This window comes from Chenopodium quinoa, unplaced genomic scaffold (assembly GCF_001683475.1).
Source record: "Chenopodium quinoa cultivar QQ74 unplaced genomic scaffold, ASM168347v1, whole genome shotgun sequence".
NCBI classification, from domain to species: domain Eukaryota; kingdom Viridiplantae; phylum Streptophyta; class Magnoliopsida; order Caryophyllales; family Amaranthaceae; genus Chenopodium; species Chenopodium quinoa.
Window position 1 is genome coordinate 4297886 of NW_018742733.1, and position 13473 is coordinate 4311358.

The window sequence follows — 13473 nt, forward strand, 5'->3', positions numbered from 1 at the left end:
CAAGCGCATTTTTCAAGCCAAACGGCATCACAGTATAACAAAATAGCCCCTGATCAGTGACGAAGGCCGTCTTCTCTTGATCTTTTTTCCACAGGGGTATCTGATGGAAGCCGGAGTAGGCATCCATAAAGCTCATCAAGGCGTGACCGGCTGTAGAATCGACCAGACTGTCGATCTTTGGAAGCGGATAACTGTCCTTAGGACACGCCTTGTTGAGGTCTGTGTAATCAACACACATGCGCCAGGTCCCATTCGGTTTCTTCACAAAGACCACATTGGCCACCCAGTCGGGGAAATTACAAGGCCGAATGAACCTGGCATCTAGCAGCTTTTTGACTTCGGCAGCTGCCGCCTGACTTCTTTCTTCGCCGTGGTTTCTTTTCTTTTTCCGGATGGGCTTCTTTTTGGGGTCCACGGCGAGTTTGTGGACGGCAAGATCCGGGCTGATGCCTGGCATCTCTTCCACTTCAAAGGCAAAAATGTCTTTGAATTCTTTCAGCAGAAGGTGCAAGCTTGCACCCAAGGTAGCATGAGAAACCGTCCCAACCTTAACAGTGCGTTCTGGACGGCTGTCGTCCAGTACGAGATCAATGCTTTCGCCAGCCGGTTGGGGACGGAGCTCATCTGACCGTTCACCGGTCAGTGATTGCTATTTTTTCTCTTTTTTCACCTCCACCAGCAGAGGAGCCTTTCTTTTCTTTCCGGCTGCTGATGGGGCAGGAGCTGGGTCGGCATCCTTGACGTTGTCAAGGTCTATTGGTTCCTGACCGCCTGGGGCCACGGTATCTCGGACGGCTGAGAGATAACATTCTCGGGCCGTCTTCTGATCCCCATTCAAGGAACCAACAGAACCGCCATCCCTCTCATACTTGATGAGCATGAGGGAAGGGATGATTATTGTCTTGGCTACGTTGAGGGTTGGCCTGCCAAGAATGATGTTATAGGCGGTCAACTCCTCAACAACCAAGAATCTGACGACAATATGTCGTCCCTGGCCTTTCTCTCCCAGCCGGATGGGTAAATCAATTCTCCCGGCTGGGTAGACCATCCCACCCCCAAAACCAACCAAGGGGTGGGTGACCGGATGCATGCTGCTGACGTTGTAATTCAGCTTTTGCAAGCACCGGAAACTGATGATGTCTGATGAGCTGTCGATGTCTATAAGGATCCGTCCAACCAGCTGATTGGAAACCTTACATTCAATGACCACCGGGTCATCATGCGGGCGGCGAACGCTGCCCCTATCCTTCTCAGTGATCAAGACGTCTGGGAAGGAGGAGTTGGCTTTCGCCTGTTCATCATCATCTTTGTCCATCTTTCGAAGATGGCTCTTGGTGCCCTGGATGGTAGGGCCACCACATGAGAACCCGCCTGCTATAGTGTAGACCGGCTCCTTATCGGTATCCGAGCTACTAGCAGGCTGGGGGGTAGTCTTGGAGGACTAACCCTTGTTTTTCTTTTTTGCCCCGGCTGGGGACTTAGAAATGTAGGACTTCAACAGCCCTTTGTCAGCCAGACGGTCCAACGCACGCTGAAGACTGAAGCAGTCGTTGGTGTCATGGCCGACCTCCTCATGGAACTGACAGAATTTATTCTTGTTCCGTGACTGGACAGAACTCTTCATAGGATTCGGCTTCTCAATGGACAGCCGGTCCTTTACCTCCATGAAGATGGAGTTGCAATCTTTATTAAACTCGTACTTGGGGACGTACGGTTTAAATTCTTTCTTTTTCTTCTGGGACGGCTGATCAGAGTCAGTAACCGCCCAGACTTCTTTTCTTTTCTTGCTCTCTTCTTTGTTTTTAGCCGGCTGAGCTGACCGGCTGTCTTTTTGTTTGTCAGACTTCTTGGAGTCCGACTGGCTACCAGGCGAGCAGAGGTCGGTAGCTTGAATGTAGCTTTCCGCCTCCCTTAGGGCCGCCTGTAGGGTGAAAGCCCCTTTTCTGACTAGGTTGAACTTAAAGGTCGACCCGTCTCTCAGACCTTTAAAAAAGTCTGTAAAAGCTACCTCATCAGACAGTCCCTGAATCTGAATTCTGATCAGGTTGAACCGCCTGACATATGAGCGCAGCCCTTCTCTCTCTCCCTGCTTAACAGTGCTCAAATCAAGGCTTGTTTTCTTAGCAGGGATGTTCATTGAGAAGTTGGAAGCAAACAGGAAGGCAAGCTTCCTGAAGCTGTCTATGGACCCGGCTGGCAGGTTGCCAAACCATTGTTGGGAAATGCCCTTCAATGTAGCCGGAAAGCAGCGACACCAAGTGGCATCATCCAACCCCTGCAGATACATGAGGTTGGTGTAAGCCATGAGGTGGTCTTCCGGATTGGTGGTACCATCATAGGTACCAACCAACACATTCTTAACATTGGCCGGCTGAGCCGCCTCGGTTATCTCCCGAGTGAACGCAGAAGGTTGTTCACCCAGGCGCAGCAGGCGAAGCTGCCAGTCCAATGGCTGGACATTTGGATATGCCGCCTGACCCCCAAAGAAGGTCGGCTGCATGAAGTGAGGAGGATACTTCCCGTAAGCCTGAGTAGGCACGTACGGGACGACTCCAATCATATGAGGGCCAGAATGGATGGTATTACCGCCTCTCTGGCTCTCATGCAAGGAGGGTGCACTCCCTGCAGAGACGTTGTTGAAGCTGTCTGGAAAGTTCGACGTTGAAGTCGACTCAGACAGCGATTGATTTCTCTTCCGGTTGATGATCTCCCGGGCATCGAGAGTTGATTTTTTACTTCTTACCGGCTGATGAGGCCGGCGAGAGTTATTGGGGTTCCCCCCAGGAAGGAGAATTTTCGACCAATCGATGGTCCCGGCTGCCTTCTCCTTTGGGTGAGGAGTGGGCTGCCGGTTTCTGACTGACTTCTCCTTCTCTGGAGGAGTCTTCTTCGCCGACTGACCTTTACTTGGGCCAGCCTGGCTTTTGGTGATCAACTTTGTAATTTCACCCTTGAAACTCGTCATGAACCTCATGAGTTCGTCTCGGGTGACAGGGGCCGATCCAGCTGCCACTTGGGTTGCCCCTTCCAGCTGCCCAGTAGGTCTGCTCGGACCCGCCTGGGAGGCGCCTCGCTCCAGAGTCTCTCTGGGCCGGATGCGCTTGACTCTGAGAGAGCCGTCCTCGGCTATAGAGGTTTCCACCTGAGGATCCTCCTCCTCCTCATTGTCTATAAAGACTTCTGGGTCTTCGTCCAGACGGTTAAGGGGTGGTACAGACTCTTAAACCATCTTCGAGGTACTCTCCCCACAGACGGCGCCAAATGTTTTGGGTGTTTTTGTCCCTCGGGAGAGTTACAACACGAAGACTGATCTGGGGTGAGCTGTACCTGCAAAACAAACGGAGACACCAGTTGGGTGGTGCTCCGCCTCCGACGCACAAGTTAGAAACTTGAAAGGAGAAAAAAGGTGCGGAAATTTAGGTGGGGATCTTCTTGGATTCCAAGCTCAGGATGTCTCTATCAAAAAGTAAAATGTGTAATAAATGGTAAAACGTGTCCTCAAATTGAGGGACATCTCCCTATTTATAGGGTCTTTGGGAATTGTGCCCCTGATTAGGTTACTGAACCCTAATCATTGGTGGGCTGCGCCGTTAGGCGGCATTCTCGGGATTTTGGGCCTGAAGGCAGCCTTTTCCCTTGATTTCGGGAATGACACGTGTCGAGCAGGGATTGGTCCATTTTAGACCAATCTGGGGCTGACACGCGTCACCTTCTGATTGGGCCACGTGGCAGGGTAAAATTACCCTAAACAGTTACTAGTCGACTTGAAATTAACACGACTTGTATGTTATTGACCAAACCTAAATTCAACTCAAATTGTTCCTGTCCCGATTTCAAATCGCCTTAATGCAATTTAGACCACCTTATTATTGTTGATCAAAGCATTTTGTCCAGGGAGACCAAGTCGGTCCACGCCAGCAAAAGAAAAGGAGCATCATCCTCAAATTTAAGAGCTAAATATAGTATATATTTGTTGTATGGTCAAAGGAGATAATTATCTTCCTAAATTATAGACTATAGTTCCCTAGTATATTGCCATATATATATTATAGTCAAAGGAAATAATTAGCTTGATAAAAATGATGATTATCTATTTATAGTTAGTTGAACCCGAATATGACCTGACTTGGAAATGACTCGACCTGATTGTAATCTGGAAATTATTGACTTGAACATAGCCCGACTTGAACCCGAGAATGACCCGACTTGAAAATGATCCAACCTGATTATAACCCACAAATTATTAACTTGAACCGAACCCGAATTGAAATCGAGAATGACCCGACCTGATTATAATCCACAAATTATTGACTTGAACCAAACCCGAGAATGACCCGGCCTGATTTTAAATCACAAATTATTGACTTGAACTAAACCCGACTCGAACCCGAGAATTACCCTAACCCGTGAAAACCCGAATTAAACCCGACCTATTGTTCACCCGACCCGAATGTAACCCGACCCAAACCCGATAAGAAGCCTGACCTGACGTGACCCGACTTAAGTATGACCCAACCCAAACCCGACCCGCATAGGTTATGGAATTAATCTGAATTGACCCTATCCAAGTTGACCCGACCCACTCTTACCCAACTCAAACCCGACTCGTTTACCCGAATTGACAGCAGGCACAATTGCTTCAAGGTAGAATTTGAACAAGTTGAATATCAATAACTAGCTAGCCATTGGTAAAAACCCATTTAAATTTCACCTGAGATTTTGTTAGAATGTATTTTAATTTGTAATTTCATTTAGGGATACATAATCAAGTAGAGTGAGTTACAAAATAAAGCAGTTAAATTAACTCAATTTTTATAATCATAAGAAGAAAACAATAAAATTACAAATAATTTGTGATCTAACAAAGACATAATCCAAATTAAATTGTCATACATTTTTTTTTTTGGAAAGAAATTGAATTATCATACATTGAGTAAAAAAATAATGAAATTAAACAAATAATAATTACAAGATTTCATTTAAAATAATTGTGATCCTATAAACTTGAACAATGCCTGAGCCTCCTCAGCAATTCTTACATCAACTTGATTCCTTAAAAATGGTGGAAAGAACAATAGATATCCTGTACCCATTACTAGACCAAGGCTTAATGGGCCACTTAAAGCCCAATGCAACCTTAACTTATGGCCCAAATTCTTCTTCAAATAGCTCTCCAAAATAACTAAAATCCCATTTAGTCCAAAAAAGCACGTGACCTCCCACGTGGGGCTCACAAATGTTAAGTAGTAAAAGATTAGTTCATGTATTAGACCAGATACTAGAAAAACAGTCATAACCGAAGGAATTAAGACCTTTTGTTGACGTACATTATTTTTGGACAAAAATACCCTCATGGGTACATATATGGTGTGTCGTAGTACATCTGTTACCATGAGGTTCCACCTTCGACTCCAAAAATCTTGGAGTGATGTTGACAAGTAAGGCTCATCGAACGGTGGATGTAGCTCCACGTCTAAGATAGCCTTTGCTAACTTGTTGCATATTACCACAATTACATCAAGGAATAAGTACATTATGCCACAATAACTTATCCAAATAACACATGAGTGTAGTGTTCTTTTGTAGGCATAATAATATGTTGAGAGAATTGAGAAAAGCAAGGCCTCATGCCATAAAGTTAGGGGTATTACTTTCTTGGTTTTTTGTTTTTTGGATATTGAGTCTTTGATTTTCATCGGAAATATAGCAACCAATATAAACCTAACCAGAGAGGTTAATTTTATTGGTGGATCGTCTTTCTCTTTGTCAGGATTAGTGGTAGGATTATGTAAACAATAAGATAATGGGCCGAGGCCATAGGAAAACAATAACAGTTTAAAGTTTCCTACATATGTGATGAAGTATGAAATAATTCCTTTAAGGATTACGGAGGAAAAAGAGAGGGGGAAAATGGTGAATAGAAAGAAACATGGAAGGAAAAAGATAAACCTTAACTTTCCCTTTGGAATCTTGAAAGCTATGAAGTAGCAATAGCATAGAGATGCTAGTAGTATTGACCATGCCCGAAGAAATGACTTTATTTCACCCTCCATATAATCTTTGTTTGGATTATATTTGGTTGCTTGGTTTAGTTTCCACTGTTTTTTTTTTTTTTTTTTTTTGATTTTTGGTATTGATTTTAGCTTAATACTACATAACAACCCTCAAATACTCCTATAAATTTCAATTATGATATTCTAATTTTAGGGACTAATGAACTATTAGTTAATCTAGTGATGGTTCTTGTTAGAATTAATTATATGAAACCTAAACAATCACGTAAATTGGATTTTTAATTTTACACATAAGAGTTGTCTTTTTACTTGGTCATGTAAAGTGAGTGCTAGGGTAGATCACTTTATAAGCAAAGGAAACGTGTTTTCCATGCATAAACAAATGTGTGTACTAAACAAACCTCTTTGTAAAGTTAAGAGTCCAATTTTAAGACTATTAAGTGATGATTTAAGTTTTATCCTTTGAAAAATAAATTAATTCTCATTTTTTTTTTTTAATATTTTATTACAAGTTAATTAAGGATTGGCAACTACTCATTATTTACAAGATTTTTGATGGATTAATATGTTCCTTTACTCTTTTAGTGTTAGGTAATTAGAGAAAACATCTGGGGAAATTATAAAGAGCAAATTTCACTCTTAGATTAGATTATAAAAATAAACCACAAATAAATTGTAATTTCAATACCAAAAACAATTAAGCTAACATTTCTCAAAAAAAATATAATAATTAATTTAAGCTTATGGTAACATTCCTTTGAGAAATCTACAAACAGCATTGACTTCCTCAAGAGATCTAACATCAATTTTGTTCCTTACAAATTGTGGAAAGAACAACCAAAACCCAGTTACCATCACAAACCCAACAGTTAATGGACCAGCTAAGGCCCAATGTAACTCTCCAAAGCCCAATCCTCTTTTCAGCCCAATCTCAATAACCAAGCATAGCCCATGAAGCAAGAAGAAGCACGTGACTTCCCACGTGGGACTCGCACGTGTAATATAGAAGAACAATAACTCATGCATCAACCCAGACACCACAAAAGCAGCCATAGTAGCCACTACTTGGGCCCACCTCTTCCCGATATGATTTTCCCAAAATGCCCTTACTGGAAAATATACAGTGTAACGTAGTACATCTGATACCATAAGGTTCCATCTTCGACCCCAAAAATCTTGCAACGATGTCGATAAGTAAGGCTCATCGAACGGTGGAGATAGCTCCAACCCTAGGATGGACCCCACAATTTTATTACAAACACCCATAACAATCTCCAAATTTAAGTACACTATACAACAATAAACCCCTAAAAGAACATTAGGGTGCAAACTCTTGTTGTAATTACTAAAATACCCCGCGATAATAATCAATGAATAAATCAAAACCTTCAACGGCAAACTAAGTGGTAATTTTTGAGTAGGGGTAAAAGGGTCTTTTCCAATCTTCTTAATCTTGATAGGAAAAGCAGCAATTAAGATGAAATTAAAGAAAGATTTAGATGGTAAATCATGGGTTAATGGACCAAGATTAAAGGAAAATAGGATTAACTTGAAATTAGCAAGCCAAGTAATGAAAAAACCGGTTAATCCTGCTGTTGTTGGGGTAGATAAAGAATATGGGAGAATAGTAAAAACAGAGAAAACTGGTAATAAGGAAATTAATCTGATTTTACCTTTTGGAAGCTTTGAAACTATGAAATAAGTATAAATGAAAGAGATTAATACCTTAAACCATACCTTAATTAAAGCCTTAATTTCCCCGTTTTCTTGTTCTTCCATTTTTTTGAATCAAATTTGAGAAATTTTTTGACTTAAAAAATGTAGGAGTTTCAGATCTTTATTGGAATGGAATGTTTGATTAGTTCAATCTGTAAAATTATATTCTGTACAGTTGTGATATCTAATTGAATCACAATCTAGTTGACCACGTTGGTACATTATTATGTAGGACATTTTTATAACGTTAACTTTTTTTTAAAAAAAAGTGGAATAAAGTGTAGTTTGCCTTTTATAAATTTTGATTTGCCTGATTATAGGAATTAAAAGGCACCAAAAACAAAAATGTTGACCCTAAACAGAGTTTCCATGCATCATAATTTGTAATTAGTATCATTGAATTTGATCCAATTAACCCTTTATTCTAAATATTTTGGTGGCATGATTATGCATTTTTAAATCTTTGATATGTCTAATTGAAAACTCTCAAGTTGCTCTTGCAGTCTTGCTAAAGTCAGCTTGACTAAATTTTTCGCGGCCAATTTTCATAGGTTAAAGTTATTTTTTAAAGTTTTGGTTAAAGGAAATTGACAAGGGACAAAAGTAGTTGGGTTTAAATGCTATAGTCCTCTACGACCAAAAATAGTAGGGAGCAAATTTTTAAACAAACTAAAAATAAAATAAAAAAATGGACCAAATATTAAGAGACAGAAAAATAAAACTTTTCTTAAATCTTAACCTTTTACTAAATGAACAACCCTACTTGTAAGTTGTACTGAACTACTAGTTGTACTTCGTAGTTGGTTAATGGAAGCAATAAATAGAGAACCATATGTAACAATACAAGTGTAAAAGTGCTACATAATACACTCAACTAGTAAATCTTGTTGATAAATAATACTTCTTCCAATATAGTAACTACATATCTATACTAAATAATAAATCCGTCATTTAATTATCACTCTTTAATATAAGATCTAATACCAACCGTAAATAAAAATTAGAGTTCTAATTCTTTCACTTATAATATAAAAATCTTGTAATTAATTTATACTTGGTATAATAATATCCTTCAAATTCTTGGCAAATACTTTGACATCCTCAATAGACTCAGAATCAACATGGCTCCTCCAAAGTGTAGGAAAGAACAACCAATAACCCGTTATCAACACAAACCCAACTGTTAATGGGCCTGAAACGGCCCAATGAAAATTCAGCTTCCAGCCCAATTCCCTCTTAACAGCCATCTCCAAAACAACACACACCCCATGCAACAAGAAGTAGCACGTGACCTCCCAAGTGGGCCAAACCCGGGTCACATAAAAGATCATAACTTCATGGACAAGCCCAGATACAAAAAAGGTCGCCATTGTACCCATCACTTGGGCCCATTTAAGGCCCACCAAATCAACAAAAGTTGACCTAACGGGTTTATATACAGTGTGACGCAGTGTATCTGATACCATGCGGTTCCACCTCCGACCCCAAAAATCTTGAAGAGATGATGACGCGTAAGGCTCATCGGACGGCTCTTCGAGGTCTAACCCTAGGGGACCCACAATGAAAGCACAAAATGCAAAACATAGGTCAATAAAAAGAAATAATGCACATCCAAACATAACCCAACTTTTTGTAAGGTCATAAATTATTACAAAAAGGGTAAAAAAGAAAGATCTTAGCCAATTATCAGGGGGTAATATTCTAGTGTGATCACTGTGATGGGTGTAATGTAGAGGATCTTTTTCCTTAATTTTAATGGGTAATGCAGCAATTAAAATAAAATTAATTAGAGAGTTTTGGGCCGATAATGGGCCGAGATTGAAAGCAAAAAGGAGAAGCTTTGAGTTAGCAAGCCAAGTAATGAACCAACTTATTATTGTGATTGGAATTGGTCTAGAAAGAGAAAGTGGGAGAATTGTGAAGAGTGAGAAAATTGGGAGGAGTGAAAAAAACCTAATTTTGCCTTTTGGAAGCTTTGAAGGTATCAAGTAAGAGTAGCAAAGTGATGCTAAAATTATTAAGGAAGATTGGAAGAATTTTTGTGCTTCTCCCATTTTTATGGGATTTGTTTGAAGTTTGTGATGGTTTTTTTAGGTTGCCAATATATTTTGTTTTGTCTTTGTTACTATGTATTTGGTTTTATAATGTAACAAAGGATGTATGTGTCATATACTCTTAGAAAAAGTCATAGTCATAGACCTAGTAGCTTATATATAGAGGACCTCTCTAGATATATACAAGTACAACCCAACCACCATTTATATGTCATTGAAAATTCTACCTAATACTTCTTCCCATTTTTATTTAGTGTAACATTTTTTAAAATGAAAATCCTTCATTATTTTTTGACACACCTTTCTTCATCCATAGGTTCCACTCTTATTGTTAAAATGGAGTAACATTTGTTGATGTATAATTTGCATAAATTCCTAACTTTGACCATTTGAAAATTGAATTTAAATTATAATGCGTTACAACCATACAGTTACATATAAATGAGTTATTTCATAAAATTGGATGACACACTTAGAATACGTGTTATTTATCTAATTGGCTAATTTGTACTCCAAACTTACTTATAAGACTTAATTTAAATTTATTTTAGTTGTAAAATGAACCTTGGCTAATTTGTACTCTAAACTTATTTATAAGACCTAATTTAAATTAATTTTAGTTGTAAAATGAACCTCAAGTAACTTTTGTATATCCTTATTAAAACATAACTTATCTCTAACTTATCTTCTTTATGTTTATAAAATATAATATAAGGTCTTGTTTGGTTGATTAGTGAATTAAATTCTCATATAGAGTAGAAAATTGCATTTCACTAGAAGTTATTTTCCTTATGAAATTCTTAGGAACTTGAGAAATTCCTAACGAATTTTGATTGACGGAAAAGAGTTGGGTATTCATCTCTTATATTATGTGGAAAATTAAAACTCCCATAAATTTTCTCTTCTTTCATTTTATTCTTTTGTATGTCAACTAAACAAGTATCCAACTTATCAAATATTCAGATCTAATACATTTCCACTTCTCTTATTTTATAATGTCAATCAAACAAGGCATAAGAGTATGTTCTCTTCAGCTCAATTTCAGTTCAGTTCAATTTAGCTTCAATCAGTTCAGTTTAATTCAGTTCCTAATTTCCTTCGCTCATAACAATTCAATTCAGTTCAGCTCCAATCAATACAATTCAATTCAGTAAATCAGAACATACCCTAAATATATAACTCATTTTTCTCGAATTATTTAGTGAAAATAGAGTGAAGTATTATGGATTTAGCTATGGTCTTATTGTTCTTTAATGCGTTTAGTTTAGAGCTTATGTCTTCAACCAGTGACATACTGACATTTCACTTTTAATTGATTGATACAGTATTTTTTTTTACTGTTGGTTGTTTGGTAGATGAAAAGATGAGCGAGGGTAACTAATACGATGTAGACAAGTCATAAAACCCTATTCAATTTTACCACATTTTTAGCTGCCTTGTCTGATCCACTTAACAGATGTATTTATTCGTTTATAAATCACATTCAATGGAACAGAATTTAAGTACATTGATAGAATCGTTGCCTGTTTGATATTAATGCCTTTTTTTGGTGCATTTTTACTTTTAGTAAGAGTGATGGATTTGAGTTGAGCATATGCAAATTGCTTTGTTTTTTTTTCTCTAGAGATTATTGATTCATTTGAAGTTACATTTGTGCATGGTTATTGTCCTTATTGAAAGAGCAAAATCAAGATCTCGGATCGAATTGGTTGGATACGGATCATAAGATTTAAATGACCTTTCTTGTTGATTTATTGAGGATCTGATCCATTATGAAATTGTCTATCACTTTGCTCGAATTTAATTTTAAAAATATACTAATGCATAAGTTTGGCAAAATTATTGATTATGAGTTAGAAGAACTACCTATATGTTTAATTTTCTTTTATTGCATTCTCATTTTGTTCAATGAATATATGGACAATATGGTACTCAACTTTTTCATCAAGAACTTTCAAAATTGATTCACAAAATATCCACATTATCTTATGGCTTGCATTAATTTGTGTAAATAAAACCTACTATTAATGAGACGGAAAGAGTATCATATAGTCATGTAACAAACCAAAAATCGAGAAGGAAGGAGTATCAAAAATATGTATACACTCTCTTTGTTTTTTAAATGCACTGATGCACGCAAAAAGTTTTTAAATACTACCTCCGTTAACTATTATGTGCAACAAAGGGGTAATTTCATTCTCAATATGCTTTATTATACACGTTGAAAGCCAGCTTGTACAAGCACTAATTTAATCAAATAATTACAATCTCCAAAGACTTTAAAAACTTATTTATTAATTTAAGTATATTTCTTTTTTAATTTAGATCATTAGATCACAAAGCTTAGCTACTTGTATAAAACTAACATATATTCCAAATAAAAATCCTTCTAAAAAGTAAACCCATAAATTTTTAGTTATTTCATAAAAATGGAAGAAGATGAAGGCAAGAAATTCATAAAAGCATGGATAATAATCCTTGCATCACTTTGTTACTCCTATTTCATAGCCTCTAAAATTCCAAAGGGTATTCTTAGATTCATCTCTCTTTTACCAATTTTCTCTCTCTTCACTCTTCTCCCTCTTTCTCTCTCTAGACCTCTTACAAATATCCTCTTTGGGGGTTTTATCGTGTGGCTCGCAAACTTCAAACTCTTATTGTACGCCTTCAATCATGGCCCTTTATCATATGATGTTAATGATGATCAACCATCTCTTCTTAGATTCATATTTCTTGCAGCTTTTCCAATCAAGATTAAGAAAGTCAACCCCTCAACAAAAGGTCAAGAGGGTAATTTAGTAATTTCACCCAACAAAAAGGAGGTGGTATTACCCTTGAATTTTTGGTCAAAGGTTGTTATTTTTGTCATTTTAGAAGTGGTGTACTCTTACAACAAAAATATGGTGGCCTTTTGTGGTTTGATGTATTTGGCTATTGATATTGCATTTGGGGTGTGTGATTTTTTAGTAGGGTTCACACTTGGGATCGAGCTCGAACCACCGTCCAATGAGCCTTATTTATCAACATCGCTACAAGATTTTTGGGGTCGGAGATGGAACCTCAGAGTAACAGAAATACTGCATCACACTGTATATAAACCCGTTAGGTCAACGGTTGTGAAATTTGTTGGTCAAAAGTGGGCCCAAGTGACAGGTGTCATGGCTTCATTTGTTGTTTCAGGGTTGATGCATGAGTTGGTTTATTACTATACAACACGAGCGATTCCCACGTGGGAAGTCACGTGGTTCTTTGTGTTGCACGGTGTGTGTGTGGTGTTGGAGATAGGTGTGAAGAGAACTTTGGGCCTGAAGTGGAAGTTGCATTGGGCTGTTTCCGGCCCATTAACAGTTGGGTTTGTGATGGTAACGGGCTTTTGGTTGTTCTTCCCACAATTAATGAGGAATGAGGTAGATGTTAAAGCAACTCAAGACATTATTGATTTTGGCAAGTATTTGAAAGAGATGGTGATGAGAAGATGAATGAGGTAGATCTTAGGTTTATCCAAGTTCAAAGTTTCTAATTGTTTAGTTGTGATTTGATCCTATAATTCCATTTTTCATTTTTTGTTCATGATCTCATGTATACCTTTCATTCTTTTGCCCGGTACGAATAGCAATCGTTTTACATATAATTAAGATAGGATTTATCTTACAAAATATAAAGAGTAAGGCTAAATAACTAGCACATAA

General features: G+C 38.0%; 4 protein-coding genes across 4 annotated transcripts; 1 reads left to right on the forward strand and 3 right to left on the reverse strand.

Annotated features, from left to right (window-relative positions):
• Nucleotides 1-4979: 4979 nt before the first annotated feature.
• Nucleotides 4980-5534, reverse strand: LOC110723665 (long-chain-alcohol O-fatty-acyltransferase-like). The gene has a single exon (XM_021903008.1). It carries the CDS (start codon nt 5532-5534, stop codon nt 4980-4982), a length of 555 nt encoding a protein of 184 aa, XP_021758700.1.
• Nucleotides 5535-6590: 1056 nt separating this feature from the next.
• On the reverse strand, nt 6591-7966 carry LOC110723951 (probable long-chain-alcohol O-fatty-acyltransferase 5). The gene has a single exon (XM_021903364.1). The coding sequence runs from the start codon at nt 7791-7793 to the stop codon at nt 6756-6758; it is 1038 nt and encodes a 345-aa protein (XP_021759056.1). The 5' UTR covers nt 7794-7966; the 3' UTR covers nt 6591-6755.
• Nucleotides 7967-8592: 626 nt separating this feature from the next.
• Nucleotides 8593-9895, reverse strand: LOC110723605 (long-chain-alcohol O-fatty-acyltransferase-like). The gene has a single exon (XM_021902952.1). The coding sequence runs from the start codon at nt 9782-9784 to the stop codon at nt 8774-8776; it is 1011 nt and encodes a 336-aa protein (XP_021758644.1). The 5' UTR covers nt 9785-9895; the 3' UTR covers nt 8593-8773.
• A 2241-nt stretch (nt 9896-12136) lies between these two features.
• On the forward strand, nt 12137-13354 carry LOC110723606 (probable long-chain-alcohol O-fatty-acyltransferase 5). The gene has a single exon (XM_021902953.1). The coding sequence runs from the start codon at nt 12214-12216 to the stop codon at nt 13261-13263; it is 1050 nt and encodes a 349-aa protein (XP_021758645.1). The 5' UTR covers nt 12137-12213; the 3' UTR covers nt 13264-13354.
• The last annotated feature ends 119 nt before the right edge of the window (nt 13355-13473 follow it).

Bases quoted from the DNA above. Each gene is read 5' to 3' on its own strand.
- LOC110723665 (XM_021903008.1), bottom strand. From the start codon at position 5,534: ATGTACTTATTCCTTGATGTAATTGTGGTAATATGCAACAAGTTAGCA.
- LOC110723951 (XM_021903364.1), bottom strand. From the start codon at position 7,793: ATGGAAGAACAAGAAAACGGGGAAATTAAGGCTTTAATTAAGGTATGG.
- LOC110723605 (XM_021902952.1), bottom strand. From the start codon at position 9,784: ATGGGAGAAGCACAAAAATTCTTCCAATCTTCCTTAATAATTTTAGCA.
- LOC110723606 (XM_021902953.1), top strand. From the start codon at position 12,214: ATGGAAGAAGATGAAGGCAAGAAATTCATAAAAGCATGGATAATAATC.